This window comes from Triturus cristatus, chromosome 4_1 (assembly GCF_964204655.1).
Source record: "Triturus cristatus chromosome 4_1, aTriCri1.1, whole genome shotgun sequence".
NCBI lineage: Eukaryota > Metazoa > Chordata > Amphibia > Caudata > Salamandridae > Triturus > Triturus cristatus.
Window position 1 is genome coordinate 1,016,920,603 of NC_140585.1, and position 27,834 is coordinate 1,016,948,436.

General features: G+C 44.7%; 1 protein-coding gene across 1 annotated transcript in view; it reads right to left on the reverse strand.

The window, feature by feature from the left end:
- The window catches only part of SLC26A5 (solute carrier family 26 member 5), a 321,585-nt gene that overhangs the window by 187,763 nt on the left and 105,988 nt on the right, over positions 1-27,834 (reverse strand). Inside the window, exons 2-3 of the mRNA XM_085653953.1 lie at positions 20,557-20,760; positions 9,729-9,868 (exon numbers count right to left, since the gene is read on the reverse strand). Coding sequence (XP_085510079.1) covers positions 9,729-9,868; positions 20,557-20,711 — 295 coding nt within the window. The 5' untranslated portion in view covers positions 20,712-20,760. The remainder of the gene's footprint in view (positions 1-9,728; positions 9,869-20,556; positions 20,761-27,834) is intronic.

Below are 27,834 nucleotides of genomic sequence, written 5' to 3' on the forward strand. Positions count from 1 at the left end.
TGAAAAATTTTGTTAATTTTTGGAATGGGTTTTCAGGTAGGCGACTGGACACCAATTTGTCATGCATTATCTTGATGACTTTCTCTTTCTGGGGTCGGCGGGCTCCCGGGAATGCGCAGGGGCATTGGAGGAATTTTGTGTGCTCATGCGAACATTTGGGGTCCCTCTGGCACCAGGGAAGACAGTAGGGCCAGCAAACACAATTGAATTTTTAGGCATTGAATTGGACTCAGTACAAGGGTATTTTAGGTTACCTGAACAAAAAATAATGAAATTTCGTGCAGCTTTGCAAAAGTGTCTGTCAAAGGATAAAGTAACCTTACACCAGCTGCAGCAGGCAGTGGGACAGTTGAACTTTGCGCTACGGGTAATACCTATGGCACGACCATTCTCACGTTCCATCGCACAGGCCATGACAGGCTTGCATGAAAAACATCATCACATAAGACTGTCGCCTGAGGTTCGCCAGGACATGCGGATTTGGATCGCATTTCTGGAGGGCTTCAATGTCAGGGTAGTGTGGCCCGGTCCCCCCACTACTTCTGCTGAGTTAGGTTTATGGACTGACACGGTGAGCAGTGTGGGATTTGGTCCATACTCGGGAACCAGTGGGTGGCCCAACAGTGGCCGGCTTGGTGGGTCGAGAGTGGTTTAACAGCCAACAAAGGTTTCTTGGAACTGTTCCCCATTTGGGTGGCATTGACGGTTTGGCCCCATCATCTGCAAAATCAATCGGTGATTTTTTGGTCGGATAACATGACAGTGGTTGAATGCATCAATCAACAGGCGGCAAGGTGCAAAATGATTCTCCACCTGTTGAAAGAGATAGTGCTGTTATGTATGAAGCTGAACATACAGTTTAAGGCTAAACATGTCCCGGGGGTGCTGAATAATGCTGCTGATGCACTCTCTCGCTTCAAGATGCAGGTTTTCAGGGAACATCTACCATCTGCAGAGACAGCACCAGCACACTACCCGGAAGTACTTTGGCAGATTGGTGCTCCCAACTACAGAACCTCGTGGCTGCTAGCCTAGCACCCAGGACCAGGAAAGCTTACGAAGGGGCGTTTTGGTGTTACTGCACTTTTTTGGGGCAGGAATGGGAGGATAGCTGGCATACGTCGAGGGCATTCCTCTTGTTTTTAGACAACTTGCATAGGGAGGGGCGCTCCGCGGCGGCAGCCAAGCGACATGTAGCAGCTGTTTCTTTCTTTGCACAGATCAGGGACACAAAAGACCCCACGAACAGTTTCATTGTAAGGAAGGCATTGAAGGGGTGGCGATGCATCCAGGGGGCGGCTCCTGACACCAGGCAGCCGATTGGTTTGGAGCGGCTGAATGCTTTACTGACGGCATTGGGCGCCATCTGCAGTTCAATAGGGGAGACATTTCTATTCAGAGCTGCCTTTGCATTAGCTTTCTATGGGGCATTCAGAGCAGGGGAATTGGTGGCACACAACAAGTTGGATGTGCAGGGTGGGCTCCTACTGGAGCACGTGAAGATACAGGGTGACGCTTTGCTACTAACCATTAAAAAATCAAAAACCGATCAGGAAGCTCGGGGTGAGGGGGTGGTACTTCACAGGGCACAAAACAATCCATGTTGCCCAGTGATGCACCTAGAAGCTTACCTCAGACAGAGGAGCAGTGTGGTAGGTGGGACATTGTTACTACACGCGGATGGTACCCCACTTACCATGTTCCAGTTTAAAAAGGTATTGGCAATGGCGATCAGCAAGGCAGGTCTGAATCCAAAGGATTTTGAGACGCATTCATTCAGGATAGGGGCTGCCACAGAGGCAACGGCTAGGGGGTTGCATAGCAGTAGTGTAAAGAAGATTGGACGATGGGCTTCCAATAGTTATAAGCGTTATGTGCGGCTGCACATGTTGTGAAGACACAAACCAATTGTGGACTGATGCCTGTCTTGTTTTGTTTGTTTGCTTTCAGTTTCTCAAACCTGTCACGCAGGGGGGAAACTGCCGTCGCCACAACAGCAAGATTCTTCTCAACTGAGGTCACAACTGCAGGGCAAAGGAACACAGAATGTGTGGGTTGTTGGTCATTCTTATATACGGCGTATGAAATCTGTTTTCCTTTCAGGTAATTACAGACAAAGAGCTGAGCAGGATGGTTTCAAAGTATCTTTTCGTGGAAAAGGGGGCCTTTGCCTCAGTCAGTTTAGGGGTTTTATGACGGGTCTTTTGAATAGACACAGGCCTCCGCCCACAATGGTTATTTTGCATTTGGGTGGGAATGACTTAGTAACATTAGGCAGAAGGGTCTTGATGGAGGACATCATCTCTGAAGTCGGCTGGTTAGCTAAGGCGTGCCAGGGCTGCACCATAGTTTGGTCGCAGATGATACCCAGATTTAAATGGAGGGGGGGGGAGAATTCTGTGAAAGCGTTGAATCACTCGGTAAGGAGGGTCAACAATAAAATAGGGAAACTGTTCAGATCCCCTCAACTACAGAACATTGCACATGGGTATGTCAGGGGAGAACCGTGCTTCTTAAAAGACGGGGTCCACTTGACTAGGTTAGGTAATGAAATAATGTTAGAAAATTTTATAGCTTGGCTAGGGAGTGTAAGGGCGGGGCATGATCTTTCAGGGCAACAGGAGGGGGGTGCCAGATAGTCGGGCAACTACGCTGGCCTGTGGCGGTAAGGTCATGACTGGTGAGCAGTAAATTTAAGGTCCTTAGGGGGCGGCGCCATTCTCGGATGGGGTCGCCCAGGGGGAGGGACAAGGGGTCTCTCCTATAACTCCAGGGGCGGTACATCCGGTTGGCTGGATGGGTGCGGGGAAAGGGGGAGTCACGCTTTCTTCGGCTGGTTGGCCACCCCGCACTGGCATGGACGTCACTAAATGGCGCAGAGTGCAAGAGGCCCCATTTTTAATGGAGTTCAGGGAACGTATGGAGGTAACTGGGGGGGGGGGGGGGGAAGTACCCTCTCGGTAAGCGGGCCCTCTGCGCATGCGCACTCCTATGGGAGGGGTTAGGCCCAAATAGGATATGCAGAAAGTAATTAATGTATGATTATGATCCAGATGTTAGATTCGGATAGGAAAACTATGTATTAGAAATATGTTAAGGTTAGCCATCTGATATCTGTGCTAATGACTTGTAATCAAATGTTGTGTTATGTTTCTGCGTAAATTATGTAAATATTGTTTAATTCAATTTTAATTTTGTTTTCATATTTCAATAAATACGGCCGGGGGTTGTACAACCCCCGCCTCCAAAGAAACTCCCTTCTCATGTCCATCATTAGTAAATGTGGTTATGCACAGGGCGGGGAGGGGGAAGTTCGGTAGTCCCAGACCATATGATGCCAGCTGCTGACAACTTAACTCCCACCTCTGGCAGCAGAACGTGACATCCCCCTGCAGCGCCACGGGTGACCAGACAGTGTCTTACAATCACATGACTTCAGGCAGCAGGCTGTCTGACTCAGCTGCGCGGCAGGAGTCATCCTGATGAGATTCATTATTGCAGAGCAGTGAGTTTGCCAGCAAGCAGCCCATGGCTTAGCTCAGCTGTGAGCGTCCCAAGCCTGCGTGAGCACTGCATAGGCCACGGTTGACGCACTGATAGCTGCCATTACTCAGTTTTAGGCAGCACTTCAGCAGACACATAATGCAGAATGCATCATATGCGAGACAATACATTTCAGTGCGGTGATGCGGAGCACCACACTTAAATGCATTAGTCTAACGCCTGATGTGTTGTACTTGGCAGGACTGCCAGAACAGTCATCAATGTCGCCATAGTGCTCCGCTGATAACAGGAACTTCAAAAATGTCTTGGGGTGGGTTGGCGCCGTAGGAGATGGCGGCTGCCTAGCGTAGCTCCGTGCCACGACTGGAGAACTTTTCCTGTGACAGGCGGCAGGTCCGCTCTATTATTATTCTGAATGCAGGGAACCGATGCATGAAGACTTCTAGACTTTAGTGAACACTTGTGGCAGCCGCGGTAAGCCCGATGTTTTCAGTTTTTGATGCAAATGTGCGGCGTGTCTCCGTGATAGGATTCACAGACGCCATTTTGTTTTCTTAATGTGCATATTTTAATATCGGCACCGCTGCCCTCCCGCCTCGTATAAAGCCATGTTGCATCTATAATTGCTTCTCTTTAGGGAATTTCAGTAGGGTTTCCATACTCCTACACCAGTATTATTTTCCATAACCAAACAGTTTCCTTGAACTTTTCTTCTATCCTGCAAGTAAATATATGAAGACCTCCAAGTTACCATGAGGGGTCCTACAATTAAACTAACTTAGAGTAGCGCTGTTATCCTGTGAAGGTGTGTGACACGTTATCAGCTTTGGTTTCCTGCTCACCATTCGGCCGTTGGTATTCAAGTGCAGAAGCCAGAAACTTCTAGGCCAGGCTTCTTCCAATGAGTAGCTCGTGAGCCACTGGCAGCTCTCCTTCTACCTGTAAGTAGCTCCCTCGTGTGCCACTCTTAGATACTTTTGTTTGAATTAATATATACACACCACAATTGAAAAGCGTGTATTCAAGAAGAAAACGTGTGTATTTTCATAACTCAAGACTTCAAAAACATATTTGAAGCCGATATCAGAGTGATAAATCATGTGGAGTCGGTGCAACTCATCACTAATATTGTTACTAATATATTGTGCAATGAGCATTGTAGTTATGGCTGTAATGTAACTCCCCATGTAGAGGCATTTCAAATTGACAAAGCCTTTTTTACATTACTGCTGATAACCTGCACTGCTGTGATCACTAATGTATTCTTGTTTGATGTGATCACTATTACAATTATAATATTGTTAGTAGATTGGGACAATTTTAATTTAACATAAGTAGCTCTTATTACTAAAAAGGTTGGTACCCCTGTTCTAGGCCCTTCATGCCCAGACACCGAATAGTACTCCCTTCAGCGGGTTCATTAATAGGGCCACAATAGTTCAAAACTACAAAAGAATCCACTTTGATTATTATTCCTTTGGACAGAGTCTGTTTTATGGTTATTGTGAAAAACCAGGAAAGTTGAAACATTCTTACTATGAGATTTGCCGGCATGACCAGTGCTTTAAATGGGAAAAAATAAGTGCAGGTACTCATTAAAATAGAGGTGTGGGCGGGGCGAGGGGCGGGGCGAAGGGCAAGATATGTTCATACCTAATGACTTATGTACCAGTTGCAGCACGTCAAAGCACAAGAGAAATGCGTTCATGGAAATAAAACAGATTAACACATTACACGTAATTACATGCTCCTCGGAAGCAGTGCGGAATCTGCCCTGCACTGGAAGAGAAACCTAACCTGCGCTTGCCGTGCCATGGATCAGGGTACCGGTACTCTCCCTGGCTACAGAGAAGTGCCGGTACTGACGGCAAAAAAATCCGGAAGTGCCGGTTAGTTACGGCCCATTTAAAGCACTGGGCATGACAAAAGAGATGCATGAGTCCATACATCAACGAAAAGATTAAAAGTAGAAATTTTAAAAAGTTTGTGAGTTGGACACACTTTTTGAAACCACATGGTGTAAATGAGATTCTTCGTGAAAAATAGTCTCCTGTTGAGAAATGCGTTCTGAGACATCACAGAGAAATGCTTTACTGGAAACCCTGGACGAAATCAGGCATCCACAGTTTAAAACTAGTATAGAAAAATTCGGGTTGCGTGTCTTTTAAAGGTTTTCAGAACAAATATAGAATTCTGGAAAAAGAATGAAGATGACACACTGAGCTCCAGGTTACTTTAGGGCACAAGTTATAGTTATACATGTTATACCGAATTTCTAGTTAAAATAAATTAAGATATTACAGTTACTAACTGGTTTTCTTCAGGGAATTTCTAAGTTTTTTAAAACTAAAGTAAGATGTCCGTCACTCTGTGCAGTGTGGGGCTGGGCACAGGGCCTGGCCTGCGCCTAACCTCTATCCCAATGCACAGCTGACTCTCCATGTATTAATGTAAAGGGTGTCAACGTCCTTTGTTAAAGGTAGAGGTAGGAAATAAATTATACTCTGCCGGCGGAGTTCGCAGAGGTTTGCCCACCGAGTGTTACGCTTATAACACGGAGTTCATTCTTGCGCACAGCTCAACAATGGTAAGTTGACGAGTGCGAGCGAGAATTGGTGTCCTCTTGCGAGATTTTCTCAACAAGGGTGATTGCAAACGTTCGCTTTGAGAAAGCTGCTGCTTGAGTAGAAAATCTACTGGAGTGGCAACAATGAAGCAGCACCCTCTGGCACGCTGTGTGGTGCAGTTCACATGGAATTTGCAGCGCACAACAACCTACCGGTGCTAAAAATCAGCACGGTGTGACGATTCCGTCCACTTGCGGAACTCCGTGGAATCTCTCAGAGGTTTCATGCAATTCCGCAGAATTCTGCTGAGTGAAACTCCAAGAGTTACACCCACCCCTAGTCAAAGGGTCAAACTACCAAAATATAAAAGTGGCAGGTCTATAGGCTTTTTCAAGGGGTCAACACATCAACAGGTATAAAGCAGACCTACTGGCTTTGTCAAAAAGTCACCAATAACTATGACCAAGTGTATATTTTATAAATTTACACATTCAATGTTTAATAATAGCAATTGTCACAATTTTTTTCAATAGAACATTACTTAAAAAAACATTAAACATGCCTTTGAGTCTTTTCTTAAAATTTTTCAGGCACAAAATATAGCCATAGAACCAACCAGAAGGGGCCCCTTGCACTCCATCTGAAATGCATATAGCTTAAAAAAGAATATGGTACGCTCTCCTGGGGTCATATGACCTAGGAGAATTACAGTATTTTTTCTTTATGTTGCTGGGGGACTGCTGCACTCCCTGGAGCCGGCAACATTAAAAAAGGTTGGTGGTACCCAGGCCCCACCAAGGGGCAATAACAGGAAGAAAAATATAAAATTATCATTTCAAAAAGCCCAGTATTGCACACTTCTTGCACAGAGGAGAGAATAAGAAAGGAGTGGCTTCTGCAACATATTTGTTTTTCCTTTAATCATTTTTATTTTTTCCATTTTTTTTAGATGGCCCGGTCCCACCTGGAACCCCCAAAGTTTATATTAAGTTTAGGGCTGCAGGAGTAGCCCCAAGGCCCCGACGGACCTTGCCTGGTCCTCGCCCAGCACCCATAGTGGGTGCCATCAGAAGCGGGGCACCCACAACTGTCCAACTCGTTGGGTGCTGCGGTGGGAGCCTAAAGAGCCTTGCCAGTTCCCCAGCCAGCACACTTCGTGGGTGCTAGCAGGAGTCTGCTGCATTCAAATGTTCCCGCCCTGTCAGGACCATCTTTTTTCCTCTGCTCCGGCTCAGGCGGGAACAAAGATGTGTTCCCTGCCCGGGGGAGTGCATGCAGGGAACACAGCAGTGTCCCAGGGAATGAGGCCCCTGGAGCCAATATACAGCTTGGGGAGGGGGGCTGGACAACCTCCTCAAAAAAAGAAATGGTCCCAGGGATGGGATCCCCGGGGTCTCTCTATGGCTTGGGAGAGGGGGATACACGCCCCCTCCCCCTTATATGAACATATCGTCTCCAAGGATAGGGTCCACAGTGCCTCCATTAGGCTCGAGGAGGGGGTCACACACTCACCTTTCCCAATAAAAAAAATACAGACGACCCTAGGGCCCTGGCCCAGCCCAGCCCAGTGGGGCTTATATTTGAAAAGGGTAGGAGTCCATGATTTTTCTTTTTTAACGGGACCGCGGATCAGCCATCGCCTCTGGAACTCCTCTCCTTTCCCCCAGTAGGCCTAGGATTTTTTTCTTAACTTTTTCTAGGACAGGGTCTGGGTCCCCAATTTATAAAATGGGAGCCGCCACATCTTTGTTGAAGTGGTGGCAGCCAATCAGATCTTCTATTTAGATCTGTCAGCTCCCCGGATCCTCTGCAGTGTGAAATATACATACATTTGTACTTTAATTTCTCAAAAAATACTGAACGGATTTACACCAAATTATAAAAAAGAAAGCTTTCTGGACCCAGATTTTGCTTTCTGCTAAATTTGCTGTAATTTTGTTTAACTGTTTTGACTGTAGCTGTGTCTAATTTTCTTATGAATGTCATTCAACAAATCTGCACAAGACTTTCCCGAAAAAAAACGTCATCCACTTTTGGTTTGGTAGAGGAAGTTTCTTGCAGATCCATAAAGTAGTTGCCATTAAAAATGTAGGGGCTCAAAAAATTACATTCCTCATTTTAATTCCTGTGGGAATCTTTGGTCTCCGATACAAAAGAAACAACTGAATGGATTGAATATGCATGAAGGTAGAACGTTACTCAACGAAGTGCCTTTGATTGGGTTGGTGTAAATCTGTTCAGTAGTTTTCAAAATATAAGGTTGTTAAAAAAATGTGGGTTAAATTATACAGATATATGGACTAGTAATTCACAGAGGTTCAATAATCCATAATTCTAACAATACTCAGATCTGATTGAATGAGGGACCTTTTTCTCCCGTCATCCCTTTTGGGTCTAGGAGTCAAAGATCTCTGATCGGCTGGCTTTGCGGCAATCATTACAAGATGCACGGGAATCAGTGCCCGTGCCCTGGATAAAACAATGAAAGGGCAAATGGGGAGGGGTCTGGGTACAACCTGATCCTCAGGCTCATATTTGGGGGCGGGGGAACGCATAAAGGAATTGGCTACTTGTGGTATGGCCTGGCCAGAAGCCAGGCCTTGCGGGCAACCCCTACTATGCAAGGTGGAAGACCGAGTGCAGGTGGAGTTGGCTGCCTGCTTATGGGTTGGGGCAGGGCCTAGCTGAATGCCAGGCCATGCAGCCAACTCTTGCTGCACATTGCCTTTGGTTGTGTGTAGCCGAGGGTGGCCTACTTCAGCAGACTGGGCTCAGGGCTAGGCCTAAGGCCAAATCCTGCAGCCAACCCCTGCTGCGCATAACCAAAGGCACACTTGCACAACAGCCATGAAACCTTAACTTGCACAACAAATGCAATGCTTAGGATCTCACAATATTTATACCATTAAAGAACAACAGCTAAAAGCACAATCTAATACAAATAATAACACATACGCAAAACATTACATAATAGTACATTCTTAGTTATCTCTTTTATAGTGTTAATGGTGATGTGGTATGCACTCTCAACTGTAAGATTATTTACATTTGTAATTACATCTGTTGCATCAAGGGTGAGGTCATGAGCATTGCTTTTGATATGTTTGTTATGGTTTGCATGGCTATTGTATGAGTTATGATTTGTGTTCCTAACCATAAATGGCGAATCTCAGTGGTTTTCAGTTTTAATTCTTAACTATAACTGTAATTTAACTGATTTTTTTAAAGTGAATTTCTGAGGTTTATTAAAATATATGCTAAAGTGTTACAACCAAAGCTAATCAGAACCTCACCTTAACCGTTGTTTTTTACTGAATATATATGTATACACATACACACACTTTTTCAGCTATAAATACCATTGTTATAAAGATTCACAGTTTAAGTTTATTTTTAATTGTCAAGCTGAATTTATAATTGGGGCTTGAGTAAACCAAAGAGAACATAACTTTTCATTTGAATATTTAATATATTGTCCAAAATGTGTGCACATTTTTTATATGAAATGTTCATTCCTTCATGTGCTTATAATGTATTAAAACGAAATGCATCAAAATAATGGAATAATGTAAAAATAGGTCAGTAAAATATTGTGGTGAGTCATTAAAAAAATTAATCTTCAGTTCAATTTTTATGTAATCAAAACACGGGACTAACCTTGCGGGAGTTGCATAACTCCAGTACTGAGGCCAGAAACAATGTCCCCCAAAATATACTCCTTCACAGGATACCGTGGAAGCCATTTTAAAATTGGTAAAAAACTGTAGAGATGAGACTTGGCTTTTTTGGAAGAACAACTGGAAACACACAAAGACATGATAATACGTTACAAATTAAAGGTAAAACACCCTTTGCTTTAAATTGCAAGGTTCCTCTAAATCCTCGGAATGTAACTACCAAATCTTCACATTTATTTAGAATTTGAGAAACTATGACGCAGATCAAGCTAGTAACATTGTGCATATTTCATGACATCTTTCTGTCTCGATTTTTTAAAAGAACAGAAAAGGTTTTTGATGTAGTGCCCCAACAGCGCATTAGTCATACGAAAGCATCTTTTAGTTTCAGAAAACGCCCCGGGGAAAAAGTCGCAAGATTACTCTGTAAGGTAACTCCTAGGTTTGGAGTAAATATTGGATTTTTGGTATGTTGTTTGGAGCAAGCTCTAGATATCCATGAAGTAGTGAAACCTCTAATTATTTGTGCACAGTCAAATGATACAGGCATACATTTCTGCCAAGAGACAATGAGATACAAAAGTGCAGTTGCGCTTAGCTCTTCTTTCCTTTATATTTCCTCGGGAATGTTCTTGCAGCTACATTTTCTAGCAAAGAAATGCCGATATTTTGGAGGACGCACCAAATCATTGAATACAAACTGATAGATTAAAAATGAACACAACTTACATTTTATTGGTGTGTTATAGTATTAAAAATATGGATATCAGCATTTCAGCATCTGGCTATGGTCACTAGAAACAGATTCCTTTTGGCTTTTTTAAACGCTACAGTGCCAGTGACAATTTTAACCAATGTGTAACCATATCAGGGGTGTCCAGTGTTTTCAGGATAACTAGAGACCACATAAACAATTCAACCTCCTGAGTCACCCTACAAGGCCCTTCACAACTCCGGGCCCACCTATATTAACCAACTCCTGACGTTCAAATCAACCCACCAGAGAACTTCGCTCCATCTCCATTGCCCTGGCCCCCAGCCCCCGCATCGGCCAGAACCGCTGCGGAGGTCGTTCCTTCTCCTACCTGGCTGCCAAGTACTGGAACAACCTCCCCCTTCACCTACGCACCTGTCCCTCACTTGAAGAATTGAGAAAGAAGCTTAAGACATGGCTCTTCGACCAAGGATGTTAGGACCTAGCGCCTGGAGACCCCCGCAGGGTGACAAGTTATGCTGTACAAGAACGCTTTGATTGATTGATTCCTATTTAGATTCACTGTAGTTAAATGTACCCCTTTGAGGATGTTCTGAATTTCTTGCACAATCCAACTCTCACTAACTAGTTCCGGGTATACCTGATTTACAAGCTGCAAAAATGCAGGTTTTAAATTGGTCTGTTGTGTGCAGCCTCTTATAGTGACCATAAAAAATTAAATTAAGACCATGATATAAATGATAGTGGGAGAGAGAAGGGTGCTGAGGGAGAGGGAGTTGAGGAATTGTAATGTATTAGAGAGTGGGGGACATATAAGGATTGGTGTAAATGAGAGTGGGTGGGTAGAAGAGGTGGTAGGGTGAATAAGTGGCCAGGAAAGCAGGATGGCGGGAATCGGAGAGAATGGGAGAAAAGAGCAGGGGGTGGGAAGATCCTGGTGAGTATGTATCAAAAAAGGCCTGGGCATCCAAGAGAAGAGGGAGGAGGTAAGTTGTAAGAGGAGGGAGTAGGAGAAAGAAGGTGGTGGGTGAGAATGCCATGGCATGCAATAAACCAGAGGAAACACAAAGAAAACACAAAGAAATGATGGACGAAGTGCTGAAACCTTTCAGACACTCACCCCGAGTAACAGATCTGGGTTGATTCCATCATCGTTCTTTAGCTCACTTCACCACCCCAGTTCAGACCCAGCCATATGCAAATCAGTCTTGACCCTGTGCCTCATGGGAACAGTCCAACCCGAACTGCCAAGCCAGGTCATCCCTGATCCTGAAACATGCATCCTGGGACCGGTTTAGAGGTAACACCCCTCATCAGCCACGCTAGCTTGAATCCAGTGGCAAAATAAGCAAGGGACCCACGTCCGTGCATAGCCTGCCAACTTAGGGCGTACAAAGCAATCACAAAGAAATGATGGACGGAGCGCTGAAACTTTTCAAATATTCACCCCCAGTAACAGATCTGAATTGAATCCATCATTGAATTTTAGCTCACTTCGCCACCCCAGTTCAGACCCAGCCAGAGACAGGAGGGCCCTCTGGAACAGGGTGTGCATTGAGATGAGAGTGGAATTCACTCTCACCTTGGTAAAAGAAGGACACATGCACCTCAAGGAGAGGGTATTATCAAAGCCAACACTACGTACAGTGCGTGACTGTACTCCTGCCAATTGGCGTGTAGATGGTTTAGATGGGCCTTTTTAAATGTCAGTGGCTCCAAAGGGGGCAGATTTTGGAAAAAATCCCCCAAATCCATGGATGCGTTTCGTTGATATGTGCCTGGGTTTGATACATGTGTCCTGTCCCCGATATTGAGATTATTTTCTACTGGGTGCAGATCTTCTTAACAGTATATTCGATTTAGTGGTCATGGGCTCTGGCCTAGCGTCCTTTCACAAACCCACATAAGTGTGCCTATTAAGTATTATATTTCAGTTGCAGTGTGCATGTCATGTCTTTGGCTTTTAGGCTGCTGGTTGCTTGCTGTAGGTTTCCCTTAAGTGGGTGGGATTAGCTGGTACTGTGAGTTTGTCTGCATTCCCAACCCTTGCCCTCCTGACTCATATCTTGTTGTTCGATAGTTCAGTGCTTGCATGCTGCCTGTCTTAGTGAATCTTCCTGTCTCTTTTTCTCATCAGTACTACAGGAAAGTGCTGTGCTGTGGACCATAATACCGGTTAAACATATATATGTTTTAATTTGCCTAAGGGATCGTCTCTTGGGGGCTATCACATTTTCATTTGTTTATAACTTTAGTACCGTTTGATGAATCTGTAAAAAATGTGGCAGGCAGCTCGAGAGTTACACCCAGTGCAAGTATTTCAGGCTTCCTGCATGTCCGATGGGGGCAGGTAGAGGCAATGTGAAACCATTTTTGATTCACTATTTACTTTGGCACGATTGCTGCATCTTCACGAAATGTGTCAGAGATTTTGCATAAAGGTCCATTGGTGGAGGGAGGGGGTAAATAAACAAATCGGGGGGTGAAACAACATTTATTGAGTAGTACATTTGGCAACGAGCACAGAATTTGGGACCTTTACCAGGTTTAGCTTCCTATTTGTTATGGCAAGTTTTGTGCATATCCTTTAAAGTGAAGAAGGGCAAAGATAAGTGGTTGGCAATAAACGATTCAGTGGCTAAGAAAGTATCACAATATTGTTAACAAGGTTCGGCAGGTAGCAGAAGCGATAAAACGGGATGCTTTGTTCTGAGCAGTAGGGACAAGTTTGGGTACAAGTAAGTCATAGAGGCAACAGAGTCATTAGGAGAGTGTAGAACAGTTTGAAGTAGTGGACTGGATCAGTGCCTTGCAGGTCAGTGAAATAGCCGGTGTAATAGAAGTGCCCCATAACGTGAGGCATATGCATAATTAAGGAAGGAATTTGCTCATCAGGAATGATTTTGCTTCACTTTTGAATTGTGGTGTAGAAGAGATTTTTCTGATGCTAGGAGGTAGGGCGTTCCAAATTCTTGGTGCCACTCCGGAGAATGCTCTGTCAGAAGTTTTTCTTGCTGAAGCGAGGGGGTTTCAGAAGTAGATTGTTGGAGCTCCTAGAGTGTCTGTTTCCTCCAGATAAAGTAAGTTTCTGGGAAAGGTACTGGGGGGTATTGTGGTGTAGAGCTTTATGAGTGATGCAGGCCATCTTTAGGTGGATTCGATCTTCGTAGGGTAGCCAGTTGAGCACCTTCAGGTGTGGCGATATACGGTCAAATTTCCTAGATCCTGTTAGGACTCTTACTGCTGCGTTGAGACAGGCTTTTAAAGGGCCTGTTGAGTTTTTGGGAAGCCAAGAGAGGGTAGTGCATCCGTACTCCAACATTGAGATGACTAAAGCCTGAACTGCAGTTTTTAGGTCAGGGTTCTCAATGAATGGTTTCATTTTTATGAGATAGCTGAGGTGAAAGCGGGCATTTTTAGCCAACAAGTTGATGTGTGTTTGCATGTTAAGGTTCTTGTCCAGTGTAATGAGCTGTCAACATGGGCTCATTTCGGTCGACTGAGACTTGCATTACGAAGGGGGTGCCACAGGGCTCTTGTCTGAGCCCGACTCTTTTTAACATCTATGTGGCACCCCTGGCCAGAATTCTGAGAGACTTTGGGTTCATCCCCGTCTCCTACGCGGATGATACCCAGCTCTTATTCCCTTTTAAAAGGCTCACACATGAAGTGAAGACGGCCTTTTCCGAAGGCATGAAGGCTGTGGCAAATTGGATGACATCTAACTATCTCCAATGCAATGTAAATAAGACCGAAGTTGTGCTTTTTGGGGAGGTAAGAACGTTGTGGACATCGGACTGGTGGCCATGTGAGCTTGGCCAAGTGCCAGAAACTAAACAGGTAGTAAAAAACCTAGGGGTTCGTCTCGATCGAGAGCTCACTTTCAAACAACATGGCAACTGGGTGGTTCGCCAATGTTTCCATGTTATTGGACTCCTACGAAAAGTCTTCCCAATTCTACCGGACTCCATCAGAAAAACCCTGGTACAGGCACTAGTATTGAGTCACCTGGATTACTGCAATGGACTTTTGCTGTCAGCCAATGAGAGTGTCCTAGCAAAACTCCAGGTGATACAAAACACTGCAGCAAGGCTTGTGCTGAACGCCCCTCCAAGAACGCCATCAAAGCCCCTCCTGGATAAATTACACTGGCTTTCAGTCCACAAGAGAATACATTTCAAGACTTGCTGTCTGATCCATAAGAGTCTACATGGATGTGGACCTTCCCATTGGAAGGATAAATTTATCCCATATAATCCCACACGTTCTCTTAGGTCAAGTAGCCAACTTTTATTGAAAATGCCAACCACAAAGAAGGTCAGACAAGGTGGTAAAGCTCTTTCGGTTGTCGGACCAACTTTGTGGAATAAACTTCCCCTTGAGCTCAGGCAATGCCCAGAACATCTTAATTTTAGGAAAAAACTCAAAACATTTCTATTTTAATTAAATTGAACTGTATGCTGATCTGTTGCTGCTGGTTTCTCTTTCTTTTTATTTCTCTTTCTTTTTATTTCTCTTTTCTGTGCGCAGAGATACTCTGTTTAGAGTCGATTCTAGCGCGTTACAAACCATAAAATAAAAAATAAATAAATAACTCCAAGCGATTTGGTGGAGTCCACCAAAATCGGCGTGCAATTTAGAGCAGTGATCATCTTGGTACATTCCTTTATTTCCAGAGGGTTTTTAAGGGGGAGATTAGGAGAAATTCCGTTTTTGGTGAGTTGAGCTTGAGGAAGTTGGTCGTTAGCCAGTGGACGGTCTTTTCGAGAGCTTGATTCATCATCTTTATCTCTTCGATGGAGGTGATCTTGATGTAAAGTGGAGTGTCGTCCGCGTACATGTGGAAGGAGATATTCGCCTGTTGTAGGAGTTCGGTTAGTGGTTCGACATAAAGGTTGAATAGCACGGGGGATAGTGTTGAGCCTTGTGTTACTCCTAGTAGGTTGGGTGAAGAGGGAGAAAGATATTTATTCACCATGAACAATTGCGTTCTGTTTTCCGGAAAGGGTTTGAACCACTGTAGGAATGTGCTGGATAAACCCATCCTGTTTTCCAGTCTTCTTAGAATTTTGTCGTGATTGACCCCATCGAAGGCTGAAGAGAGGTCGAGCAGGACTAGTAGGCAGGTTTCATTATGGTCAAGGGCAAGGAGGGCAATGTCTACTATATGCAGAATTGTGGTTTCTATGCTATGCCCGGTCTGAAACCCGATTGGCAGTCATTCAGTAGTTTGAAATCCGTGAAGTGTTGGTTCATTTGTTGCTGGACACATTTTTCCAGGAACTTGGCTAGCATGGGAGTGTTGGTTATAGGTCGAAAGTTATTAGGGTCGGGGGTAGTTGCTGTCGGTTATTTTAAGATAGGAGTGACCTTGCGATAGCGAGGCATTGATGATTTTGGTCCAGAGAGGGGAGATGATATGAAAGATGTGCGGAAGGCAGTTTGAGGGGACAGGGTCATTGATGTGGTTATTGGTTTTGATAGTTGCTAAGATTTTGGTGATGTCACTGAGATCGTAAGGTTTGAATGTTGACCAATGAGAGTTATTTTTGGCAAAGAAAAATCAGGTTGTTTAGGATTTTCAGCTTGTGTGCTTTTTGGGGTGGCTGAATTAATTGCTGCTGTCCTTAGCTCGAGTTGGAGGGAGTTGGTTTTTGCTGTGAAGAATGAGGAAAATTCTTCACTACTAAGCTGTGATTTCGAGGTCAAGAGTGCGGTTTTGGCCAATTTGTTAGATTGTTGTTTTAGAATTTCAAAGAGTTTCTTCAGTTTATTTTTGGCATTGTCTAGTTCTGATCTGAAGAAGTCTTTTTTTGATTGTAGAATACTTTTGTTCAAGGAGTTTCTAGATTTCCTAAGTAGTTTGAGTTGGAGGGGGGATGGATGTTGTCTCCATTTCTGTTCAGATAATCTTAGTTTACGTCCCTCTTCATTCAGGGCTCCGGTGAACCATGGGTTTTTTCTTTGTCCGGAATTCTTTTGAGTTTTGGAGGGGCTATTTGGTCAAAGACTTTGGCCATCGTGGAGTTGTAGTGAGCAGTGAGGTCATTGACGTCTGACATGTTATTGGGAGGAGTGAGAACTTTTTCACAGTGGGAAGCTAGGTTGTTCCAGTTGAGGTTTTTCATGTCTCTTATTCAGTGTTTAGACTTGAGTTGCTGTGAGTACGTTTTATTTCTAGTGGAGGGAATTTGGATGGTAATAATGTAATGGTCTGACCATTCACAAGGGGTGATCAAGATAGATTCAATCATTTTTTCTTTGGAGATGATCTAGTCAAGTGTAGCACCTTTGGACTGGGTGGGCTTTGAGAAGGCTTGGATCAGGGAATGGTCTGCTAGGAAAATCTTGATAGTGTTGACCTGCTTGTCAAGGGGGTCTTCCCAATGGATTTTGAAGTCGCCAAGGAATATGTCATTGGAACGAGGGGTCGAGTTAGTTGTAACGCTTTCCATAAGTTGGTCGGTGAATACGGCGTTCTTACATGGGGGATGGTAGAGTATATGTTGTTTGTGGGAGTGGTTAGCTGAGGATTTTAGGGAAATCCCTAGGTATTCACAGGAATCCAGGGGTTCGGAGTGAAACTTCGAGATAGTGATGTCGGATCGGTGTATGCAGGCAATGCCTGCGCCCCATTTTGTTAGGTCTGTCTAGACTTATGATGTTGTATATTGGGGGACTAGAAGGTCTAGACATGGCGAGGATGATTCTGTGAGCCAGGTTTCCGTGAGGATGGTTATGTTCATATTCAGGTTTAGAATGAGGTCGGCAATATCAGCAGCATGGTTTTGGGCTGAGCGGCAGTATAATAGGAAGCAGGAGATCTGGTTTGATCCATTCTTTGAAGAAGGCTTGAGATTTTTGGAGGTAGGGGTTATTGATTGAAGGTTATTTGGGTTTATCGTTCTGTAGTTCAGTTGGGATGTTCTGTTTGGGTTGATGGGGACTGTGATAATAGAGAGTTCTTCTTCATTTGTGATGGAGCAAGTAGGAATTTTGTAGAGAAGTCGCAGAGTTTGGATTTCCAAGTCCGTTAAGTAGTTGGGGTGTTTGCGTATGCATAGAATTCGATTAGCCAGAGGCAGTGGGATAGTGTTTATCACGTTGTTTGCGGCTGCTAGAGAGTTTTGAAGATGATTGAGTTTAGAGTGAGTTTTCTGCGAGTTGTAAGATGTTTCTGATGTCTAGGATTTTGTTTTGGAGGTTCCGGGAAGTGAGGTTAGTATGGGTTTGAAGTGAGTCTAGTTCAGATTGGTAAGAGGGGGAGCAGGATCAGCATGAAGAGAGGGTTGGGGGTATTATTGCTGGGGGGTTCAGTGACTGTGATGGTAGTGTGGTAGGTTTGAGTGGCTGGGAGAAAGGTAGTTGAAAATGAGTGGGGTATGCGCGGGTTGTTTTTTTTTTGTTTGTGATTCCCTAGAGTAGCCTTGTCGTGGTGAATTTCTTCGGCGGCCGGGAAAGGGTTGAGGGGGGAGAGGGTTATGAGGATAGGGGTGGTGGCAGAAAGTGGAGATGTAGAAGGTCAGAGATGGGATATTAAGGGAGGTGAGTTGTTAATGCTGCTTTTGAAGGTTTTAGGAGAGAGTGAAGGTCACTGAGATTCAGGAGAGAAAGGGATAGAGGGGGTGGTTAGGTCCTGGAGGGCACAGGGTGGAGTGTTGGTGTGGGTATTCAGTGTGGGAAAGTATTTGTCGAATAGTTCTAGGTCCTTATTGGCTGCTTGAATAAGAACAGTGCCATTTTTGTAGGAAGTTATGTTCAGGGTGGATCTTAAGCTTTGTGCGGGGGTCGTTGTAATACTAATTCCGTAGGGAATATTTTTCTTGTTGTGGACGGTTAGTAGCTTGGAAAAGGCAGTTCGCCATTTGGCCATTTTTCTTGTGAAAAATAGGAGGTAATTGATTACACCTTTCTTAGCGCTGAAGGAAGGGTCAAGGAATAGTGTTTCGGGGTTTTTTCTGAGAAGGTTGTTTGAAAGTTTTAGAGGCAGTTTTAAAAAGATGGGGATATTGAACAGAATATGCGTTGTTTCCTGCCGGTTTTAAATGTGGCCCAGACATTATGTGAAATCCCTTATTCTAGGAGGGGAGCAACAGTTTAACAGTAGGCTGGGAGCCGTTATAAGATGGCTGCCCCTTTGTAGGTGTCTTCACTAGACTTTTCCTTTGCTGAGTAGTCCTCTTTTACTTTTTTGTTGTTTTTATTTTTATAGGTTCAGCCATTTTGTGTGCAGGAAAGTTGGATGAGGAATGGCCTGTAATTAAATGGTGCCTTCACTAGACTTTTCATTTGCTTGGTAGTCCTCTTTTACTTTTTGTTGTTTTTATTTTTAGTGGTTCAGCCATTTTGAGTGCAGGAAAGTTGGATGAGGAATGGACTGTAATAAAATGGCCATAGGGATCTCCCTTTCCTGATGCCAGGCTTGAAAGCACCAATGCTGCAGACAGTACAGTGAAGACACACCCCTCTGCCCAAACTCAGCTTAAACTGGTGCAGATACGTCACCGATCAGGAAAACTCGACCCTAAAAACACACTGTCCTCCTAAATGCAATACATACAAGTAGATTAGAAAAATACATATTTTTTTAATTAATATTGTTTGATCCATATAGTACAAAAGACATAATAATCGGTGAAAGCACCAATGCTCCAGCACTGAGCGAGGGAGGGGGGTGGGGGTGTAGCGCCCAAGGTAGAGAGCTTTCATGAAAGGCTGTGTGCTTCCTGCAATTCGGTAGGAGGACGGGCTGCCAGGATGAAGGAGCCTTCACTTAGGGCTCAAGGAGCTAGCGTGCGGTATGCGGCCGCCAGGCTGCATGTCCACATAGAGATGAGTAGGTGGGGTCCTCTCTGTGTATGCGGGCTCATTGCAGGAGTTCTGTGGTGGAGTGGGGCGAGCAGAGCGAGCGATTTAAACAATGAGCCTTTAAACGAGGCCAACGGCTCCCAGCATGGAAGAGAGCGCATGCGGGGCTCAGCGCGGCATTGCACTAGGAGTTCTCCTCAACTCCGCGGGTTTGGAGCCGTGGAGAGATGCTCAGGTGGACCCGGCGCAGTGAAGCAGACGTGCTCAATCCGGTTCAGCTGGCACTGCAAATGGGAGCTCTCTTCAACTCCGCTCGGAATCCTCATTGGCGCAAGGCTCAACAAGCCGCCCCCCAGGAGCCCGGACACTCAGCTCCCAGAGTGCGGAGGCAAGAAGCCACGCCGCAGAGCGTATCGGACCCCGAGCTCCATGATCAGCATGACGCTCGAGAATCCTAGCAGTGGGATCTTCTGCCACACCTTAGGCGGCAGGGGCATTTGCTCCCCAGTGCGGGGGCCGGCAATCACGCCGCTAAGGCAGTTCGGTCTCCTCTAGCCAGCCCCACCCGCCTGGGCAACATTCAGAATCTCCGTTGGCAGCAGGGCCCACAAACCAGTACCCCAGGGGCCCAGGCACTCGACACCAGCAGTGCAGATGCCAGAAGCAGTGCCCCAGAGCAGATCGGATACTAGCGCCAGCAGCACCCCAAGGATCTCGGTTGCGGTGGGGGGGAGGTAGGGTGATCCTCCTATCCCGCCCAGAGATCACCGCTGCAACAAAGGGAGCTCAGTTTGGTGCACGGCCAGACTCACACAGCGGCTGTTGTGGCGGGACACGGCATCAGCTCCAGCCCAGACTCGGGAGGCTCCGCTCTCGAGTCCAATGCAGTACCCAGGGAGCACAGTCACTGCAGAAGGTCCTCAGGTAGGTTTGTTGCCGAAGTCTCTTCTTTGCAGGGGTGTGAAACGAATCATAGCATTGCAGACGAATTGCTTAATGCGGTGATGTTGAGTAGAGGGGTGGATGGGGGGCGTAAACAGGGATATTCACAAAAGAGTGGTCCCAAGCCCTGGAGCTTCTTTGGCGAGCTCCAGCACGGTGGCCATCTTAGAACATGCATGTAAAACTAAAACAGCAAAACATAGCAGGAGAGTCAACTATGGTGGGCAAGAATTCAAAGTTTATCTGTGAAGTTATTATTTAAAGGCTCTTTTGATGGAGTGACTCCGACTTTCACTTGTTGAGATCAATGTTCTGTTCGTATGGGAAAAACAGCACAACCTACCGACAGTAGCGTTTTAGTCTTTCAGTGATCGGTGTCGCCTTCTTTTCTTTCACATGCAGCTGTTCTTGAAGTGTTTCCAGGTTATATACAGGTCGTCTCACACAGTACGGGTGTGTTTGATCAGCACAATCCTGATGTTCTGCATGGTGCTCCATAGCTCATTTCTGGTAGTTGAGGATCTAGCCTTGTGCATTTAAGAAGCTCCTAGAAAGAGAAAGTCACATAAGATTTAGTTTCTCTTTCACTTTATACTATTGATTTTTAAAACAAACATGGTAGTAGGCAGGCATCATAGTGTCATTTTTTCTTCACGATAATTACAAGGGTAACAATGTTAATTCAAAGTCAAAAGGTGAAAAAGAAGCAATGATATCACCATAAGCAAACAGTCATGTCACATTTGATTGAAAAAATATACAGCCTCATTAGAAGACTCTTCAGTAGAAAACATTACAAAAACCTGAGAGCGGCTTAGCAGTTCTAACAATGCTGCTGGGTTTCCCCCAAGCATCTGCGATTTCTTTTAACAAGTAACAAGTGGGATCAAAGTTCTCTCAAATTTGTAAAGTCAATCAAGGATGGTAGCTGAGAGCTTCTCCATTGTGTAAATAGTCCAAACCTTTCTCCACTACTGATCGCCAGTAGGAATAACAGGTGATTTTCACACTAAGGAAAATGCCAATCTAGCCGCAAGTAAGACATTAGTAATACATTTTCCAGAATGAGTAGGTAAGGGGTTGTTGAAAATGACAATCTTTTGATTGGAATTACCTCCCACATTTTGCCGTTTATAGCTGAACTTGTTTTTGTTGGCATTAGGAGTCTGGGTACTTTACTCCTGCCAATCAGTGGAAAAGTGTGTGAACCAGTGAGAAATGATGTAGTCGGTTGAGGAGGGTGGTGAGCCCTTCTCATCTAACAGCCACAGTCCTGGTCAGGGTGGACCACAAACGTCATTAAATTGACCTGTGCTTAACCCTCTGGTAACTTGGCACCAAAGCAGTCGGGATTAACTAATAGGCAAAGTCTAAAGTACTTATGCAACACTCAAACAAAAATGAAAACACATTCAACGAAATATCCCACAACAATTTTGAAAAATAGAGTAAAAATTCATAAATTGCTCATTCAGTAGAACTAGAGTTATGGATTTGAAAACATTTTAGTAAAATATGGTGACTAGAAGATTAAAGCACCAACTGCAGACATCTTGTCTTGCGAGACTGAGGCAAAGTCAAGAGTTATGGCCGACCACGATGGAGCGCGGCTCGGATACACAAGGGGGATTGAGCCCGGTCTCCACTTCCCTTTGAACATTTTCTTGAGAAGGTAAAGTTTAGCATGCGGCAAGGCAGCTAGTGGTGTCCAAGGAGGAGGCATTGTCACCCGGGAGCTCACGGTGCAGGTTTCTACATTCAGGTTTAGTCTCTTTTCTGGAAGTTGAAAATCCCTGGCGGGTCGAGGCTGCTGGCGGAAGCAGGCTAGGGATCCAATAGGCTGGACACCCTTCTGCAGAGGAGTCACAAACCAGGATATGCTGCTTTGGAGAAGACCGTAGCGGGAGCTGCCGCAAAGTCAGTCTGACAGGCAATGCACTTTAGGCGGATTGGTGAGCAAGGATGTCCCAGTCTCCTCTCAGCTCTTAGAAGACTATTTTACTGAAAAAAAATGTAAGTCTTGGGTTTGAGCTATCAGGGCACCTTTAGCACCACTGGGTCCAGGACTAGAAAGGCACCATTTGTAGGGTCAGAACTCACCGGGGCTGGGTCCAGGTGTGGGTTCAAGATGGTTGGATCCTTTTCTGACCCTGAGGCTCTATGTAGGAGGCCAGCCAACTAGCCCTTGGTGTCACTCTGGTGGTCTTGGATTCAAGAGAAGGCAGGGCAGTCATCCGAGAGCACATGGCAGGCTTCAGCCAGCTAAGGCAGTCCTCTTGGTGCAGCAGGGCAGGCTGCAGGCACCAAATGGTCGAACAATAAAATGCCAACTTTCTAAAAGCGCCATTTTCAGAACAGTGACTTAAAATCTAACTTTACCATTAAAGAGAATTTTATATCACTTTTATTTTGAAGCAAACATAAAACATTGTTTGCTTCAAAATAAAAGTTATCAGTTATTAAATGTAATAAGGTAAACTAATGTTATCCTACGGGAGGGGTAGGACTCACAGCAGTAATAATGAATTTGAGAGATTTTCACTACCAGGACATGTAGAACTTAAAAGTACATGTCCAACTTTTTAAATACAAAGCACACTGCCCTATTGACTGTTTAGGGCCTACTTTAGGGGTGATTTACCTGTACTAAAAATAGTCTCGGGACTGGAACCGGGTCTTTTCTGTCAGGCCAGATTGGCAGTTTAAAATTGCAAACAGGCATCAATGGCTGTTTTAGGGGCTTCTTAAGTGGGTGGCACAATAGGTGCTGCAGGCCCACTAGTAGCACTTAATATACCGGCCCTGGGTAAATGGTGTGACACTTTACCAGGGACTTAATATGACAATCAGGGGCGGAGTCATTTTTACCATGTTTTAAGGAGTGAGCCCAATCACTTTAGCACTGGTTAGCAGTGGTAAGGTGAACAGCCAACAAAAAATAAATTCAACAAAATAGAAGGGGAGAAGGCAAAAAGTTTAGGGGAAGACCACCTTTAACTGTTTATTAATGATGGCCTCATTGCCCATGTTATGTATCCATTTTAAATGAGCCACTGAAGCAAGAGTGTGCCCAACTAAGTATAAATGTATATGGGGCAAATGGCTGGGACCTCTAGTTTCATTATTGACCGTTCGGGTGGAGGCGTTTTCTATACGGGCAGATTGGGGAAATCTCTTGCAACTGTATTGAAGTATTTATCATGTCTGAATGGTGTCATGTCTATGTTGTTGCTGCTGTTTCTTCCTAAAAATGGCAGTAAAATTGATTATAAAAAAAATTGAGCCACTTTTGCTCTTTTTTGCACTTTGCCACGTGTCTCACATGCACCGTTCACCTTCAACCAAGCACTTTATGTGCACTATTTCCTGGATTACACCTGCATATAATGTTATAGTGCTATTATAACTAATATATTTGGTATTCCAAGATGCCAATACAGACCGCATTTTTTCAAAAAAACTGTTGCTGTTGCACTGTTTCTGTTCTTTTGTAATTGATTTTGCACTTTACTAAATCGTCTGGAAGTACTACCTGTTGAGGCATTGTCGTTTGATATCATATTCACCCAGGTCTCAACTGGGTTTACGGGTTTTCTCCTGTCGTTTTTTCTGTCCTGAAAACAATGGCATAGAAGTGTGGAAGGAAATGACAAAAAAGCAAGAAAAACAAGTTGTTGTGGGGAAGATTGTCCTAGCACTAATGGTAGAAGATTGAGGAAGGATGCTCTTGTGCAAACAGCAAAAAAAAGTGTGAAAAACCAGTAGTGAGAACGATTGCCCTGTAAGTAACGCCAGGGCGTTGGACAGCTGGTCTAGGACTGATTTAGAGTAGCAGGGCAGATTGCCATCGGACTCAAGGCAGAATAGTGGAGCACCAATGAAGAGGAGCAGGGCAGGCTGACAGGCAGAAATGGCATAAGATGGCAAGATACTTTTCTTGGTACTCTTGCAAAGTAGTGAAGACTGCCAGGGTCTAACGGCAGGGGGCCGAGGAAGGCTGCCCTGGCACCTATGAAGAGGATAAGGGAAGGCTGCTATTACACTAGCAGCTGCCCTGTAGGTCATGGCAGAGGAGTGGGGAAAGGAGAAGACCAGAGAAGGGAAAGCTGGCTAGGCACTAACCGCAAAGAAGCACCGACGGTGGCGTTAGTTCTAATGCCTGGGGAACAGAAGGGGAAGCCATGAGAATAATGCCAGACTAGTATGAAAGTTTGCTCTCATACGAACAGCAGAGGAACGCGAAGGCTGTGCTTGCACTAATGGCGGGGAAGGCTGCTCTGACACTCAGACAGAGAAGCAGGGCGGGGACCAGGGCCGGCTTTAGCGCTGGTGGCACCCTGTGCGACAATGTCTGTTGGTGCTCCCCCAATGACCACCTCTGCCACGGATTCCCTCACGAGCACCCTTTAACAGTGCCTCTCAAGTCTCCATAACCAGTGGCTCTCAGATTCATTTAGTTTTATAGCGCCACTCATACCAGTCTAAGGTGTCAGAGCACTTTACACCACACACATATTGCACAATCATATGTCTGTAAATCAGTGTATAGGAAATGTTACATCAGAAAGTACAACAAGGTGTAGTGTAGGAGTGACATGTCATCGATACTGGTAGGCAATATAGTTAAAGTTCTCATTCAGGAAAAACACACATTCAGAATTTAAAACGTAACATCATTGTTAGGGGTTCTCTTTCATAATGAGAACTGTTTTCTACCAAAATGAACCTTTTTCACAAGATTAGGATAATGAAAGACTGGGCAAAAAACATATAGTTCTGACATATACCTTGCCGTTTGCAGCAGCTTAGGATGACAGTTAATAGCTCAATGTTCCACATTAGGATTTTGACTTATAAACTACAAGTAACAAAAGGAGCTCTCTTACAGAAGCAGTAACCCACTGACCTATTTACATTATATGCACTTCGTTATCTGCATGGTACACGTTCTTAGCAGCAGGCATTTTAACCCTCTGCGCTACCTTAGGATGAGTCAAAACTTCCACTAGACAACCCTCCCATCTCTTTCCAGGAAGACGATTAAATCACCGGACTTCTCTTGACATTTTAATTCATGTTTGAAAGTTGCTGGAGGCCAGGAATGAGGCAGCAGGTGCTTTTAAAATGTTAATACATATTTTCCAAAATGACGCCCCCACCCCAAGTCAACACCCGGTGCGGTCGCACCGATCACACCGCCCTAGAGCCGGCCCTAGAGGGACCCCTTAACGAATGAAATGGACCGGAGCAGGGCATTATAGGCCCGGGCAAAGCAGTGCACTGGGGCCTGCCTACACAACCACTCACAGGCCCACTGAGTACAGGTGCTCTGCTGCTATCGCTTCTCAGGACTGTGCTTCTCAATGAACAAAGGAGAGCACTTAGGAGTGCACATGATTGCGTCAAAGAGCTCCGCGTGCCAAGCAACCAACGCAAACAAAAGAACGACTGATTAAAGGTTACAAGCATTAGTAAAGTTTATGTCAACATGCTGCTCTGTAAAAGACCAGGGATGGCAGAGATTATCTCAAATCAGTTAATGCTTGGCTAGAGTTTACTCATCTGACAGGTTCTTGTCATGTTCCATTCAATAGTAACCTAAGAGCGAACACTTTACTAAAATCATTTTACACCTTAAAATGAATACTGAAGCTAAAGTACTCCTCCTACACACGTTTTAACCCATAGTAGTAAATGGAAACATTTGTCCCATTACACATGCGTTTTCCTTTTGAATTTGCTCAAGCACTTAGGCTGTGAAGCTGTTACTAGGCCTTAAACGACCCCTCTTCATGCACATCTTGATTGGAAGGCCGATGCTACGGTGCTACCTTTAGAGACAGTGAAAGGTCTAAGTAAATTTTTCTTTTTCCTAATCACAGATACAGGGGGGCAGATTTACAAGCCCTTGCAACACTTTTGCGCTGCCGTTTCGTCACTTTTGTGACGCAGAGGCGGCGTAAACAATGCGCCACGTTGCAACACATTTACAACGTGATACATCTAGGGAGATGCGTCAGGCTGTAAAGTCCTGCGCCACATTATACCTGCATCAGGTATAATGTATGAAGGGTAGGCATTCCGATGCAAGAAAGCTTCGTAAAAGTGATGCAGTGAAATCTACAAGATTTCACTGCGCCACTTCTACGAGGCCACTGCATCAAACCCTTACACCTGCTTGAAGCAGGCGTAAGGAGTGACGCAGAACATTAGGACCTTCCTGAGCATTCCTGGAGTTGCGTTGTGCTTGCGACACGACTCTAGCAATGCGTGACCTTTGTGTCAATCCCTGCGCCATGGTGCGCAGCATTGTAAATACGATGCATCCATGGTGGCGCAAGGGTTTTTTTGCATGGCGCAAGGAAACTGACGCATCTCTGCTACAACGTTGAGATGTGTCAGTTTCTTGTAAATCTGCGCCGGGGATTTTATAATTTTATGCATAATAACATGAACACAACAGAAGAAAATTAATGTGCAATGAAAATGCAAACATTATGCCGGGTGAATCGTGTTTATGCTAGCATTAGTCATTAGACTCAATTTCAAAATGGCAACTCTGCATGCAGCCATCTTTCAACAATAATTTTGTAAACACTGTTCTGCGATGTAATGTCTCTCTCCCAGGCATACAATGATGACTCTTTCTTTAGAGCTCTGCAGCACAATGCATCACTGAGGTGAATTGTTTAAAGGCCTCATCTACTGGGACTACAGGGTGACTCCTTGGAAAATTGTCCTTCTATATAAAGTAATGTAATTTGTACTAACTATTGAGGTGCCTGAAGAGCACCACAGATGGTAACTGCATTATGTGAATTTGTGAGACAGTGCTGCCAAATGTGATTTCAGAAACATTTGAATTATTTCTCTTACCTAATTGGTCGAAATCACAGGACCCCATTAGACCTGGCATCCTTGGTGTGGTTTTTCCCCTAACTTTTTGTCTTCAACCTTTCGGTTTTGCTGACTTATTGTCTTGACTCATACTGGGTGCTACCTTAGGCCTGGACAAGGCAGTACCTTTCTGATGAGCGCTAACTAGATCGAAACACATGGGTCAGGGGTTGCTTTTATTCATTTCAGGTTGGCTTGGATGTTATTTTACAAATTCAAAGCTGTAATACTGTGCCTGGACTGGTAAAAGGCTTTTGTCGTTTTTCAGCTTCACGTGGATGGCACTGTGCTAATCCTATGCTTAAGACTTGGCTGTAAAAATGGCAAAAGACTGCTCTCCCCCTAAACTTGGGAACTACCCCTGAGATAGATATATATATATATATATATATATATATATATATATATATATATATATATATATATATATATATATATATATATTACCTACTGGCGGTCGCCAGTAGGTAGTTATAGTTAGGACCACGTTTCCATAGGAAATCCGCAACATTCTATTTTGAATAACTTTGGCGCCGGTCGACGAATCCTCGCGAATTTTTCAAAATAGGTGGGGCGCTACGCTCCGCTCCTACCCTGAAAGTCTCGGGGGGATTCGTCAAGCGGGGGCTGAGATAAAAGGGGGGTCCCAAAACGCGTTTTTCCCATGGATTTTTCCATAGGACCTTTAGACAGGGCTACAGCCCGAACGGCTGAACAGAATTTA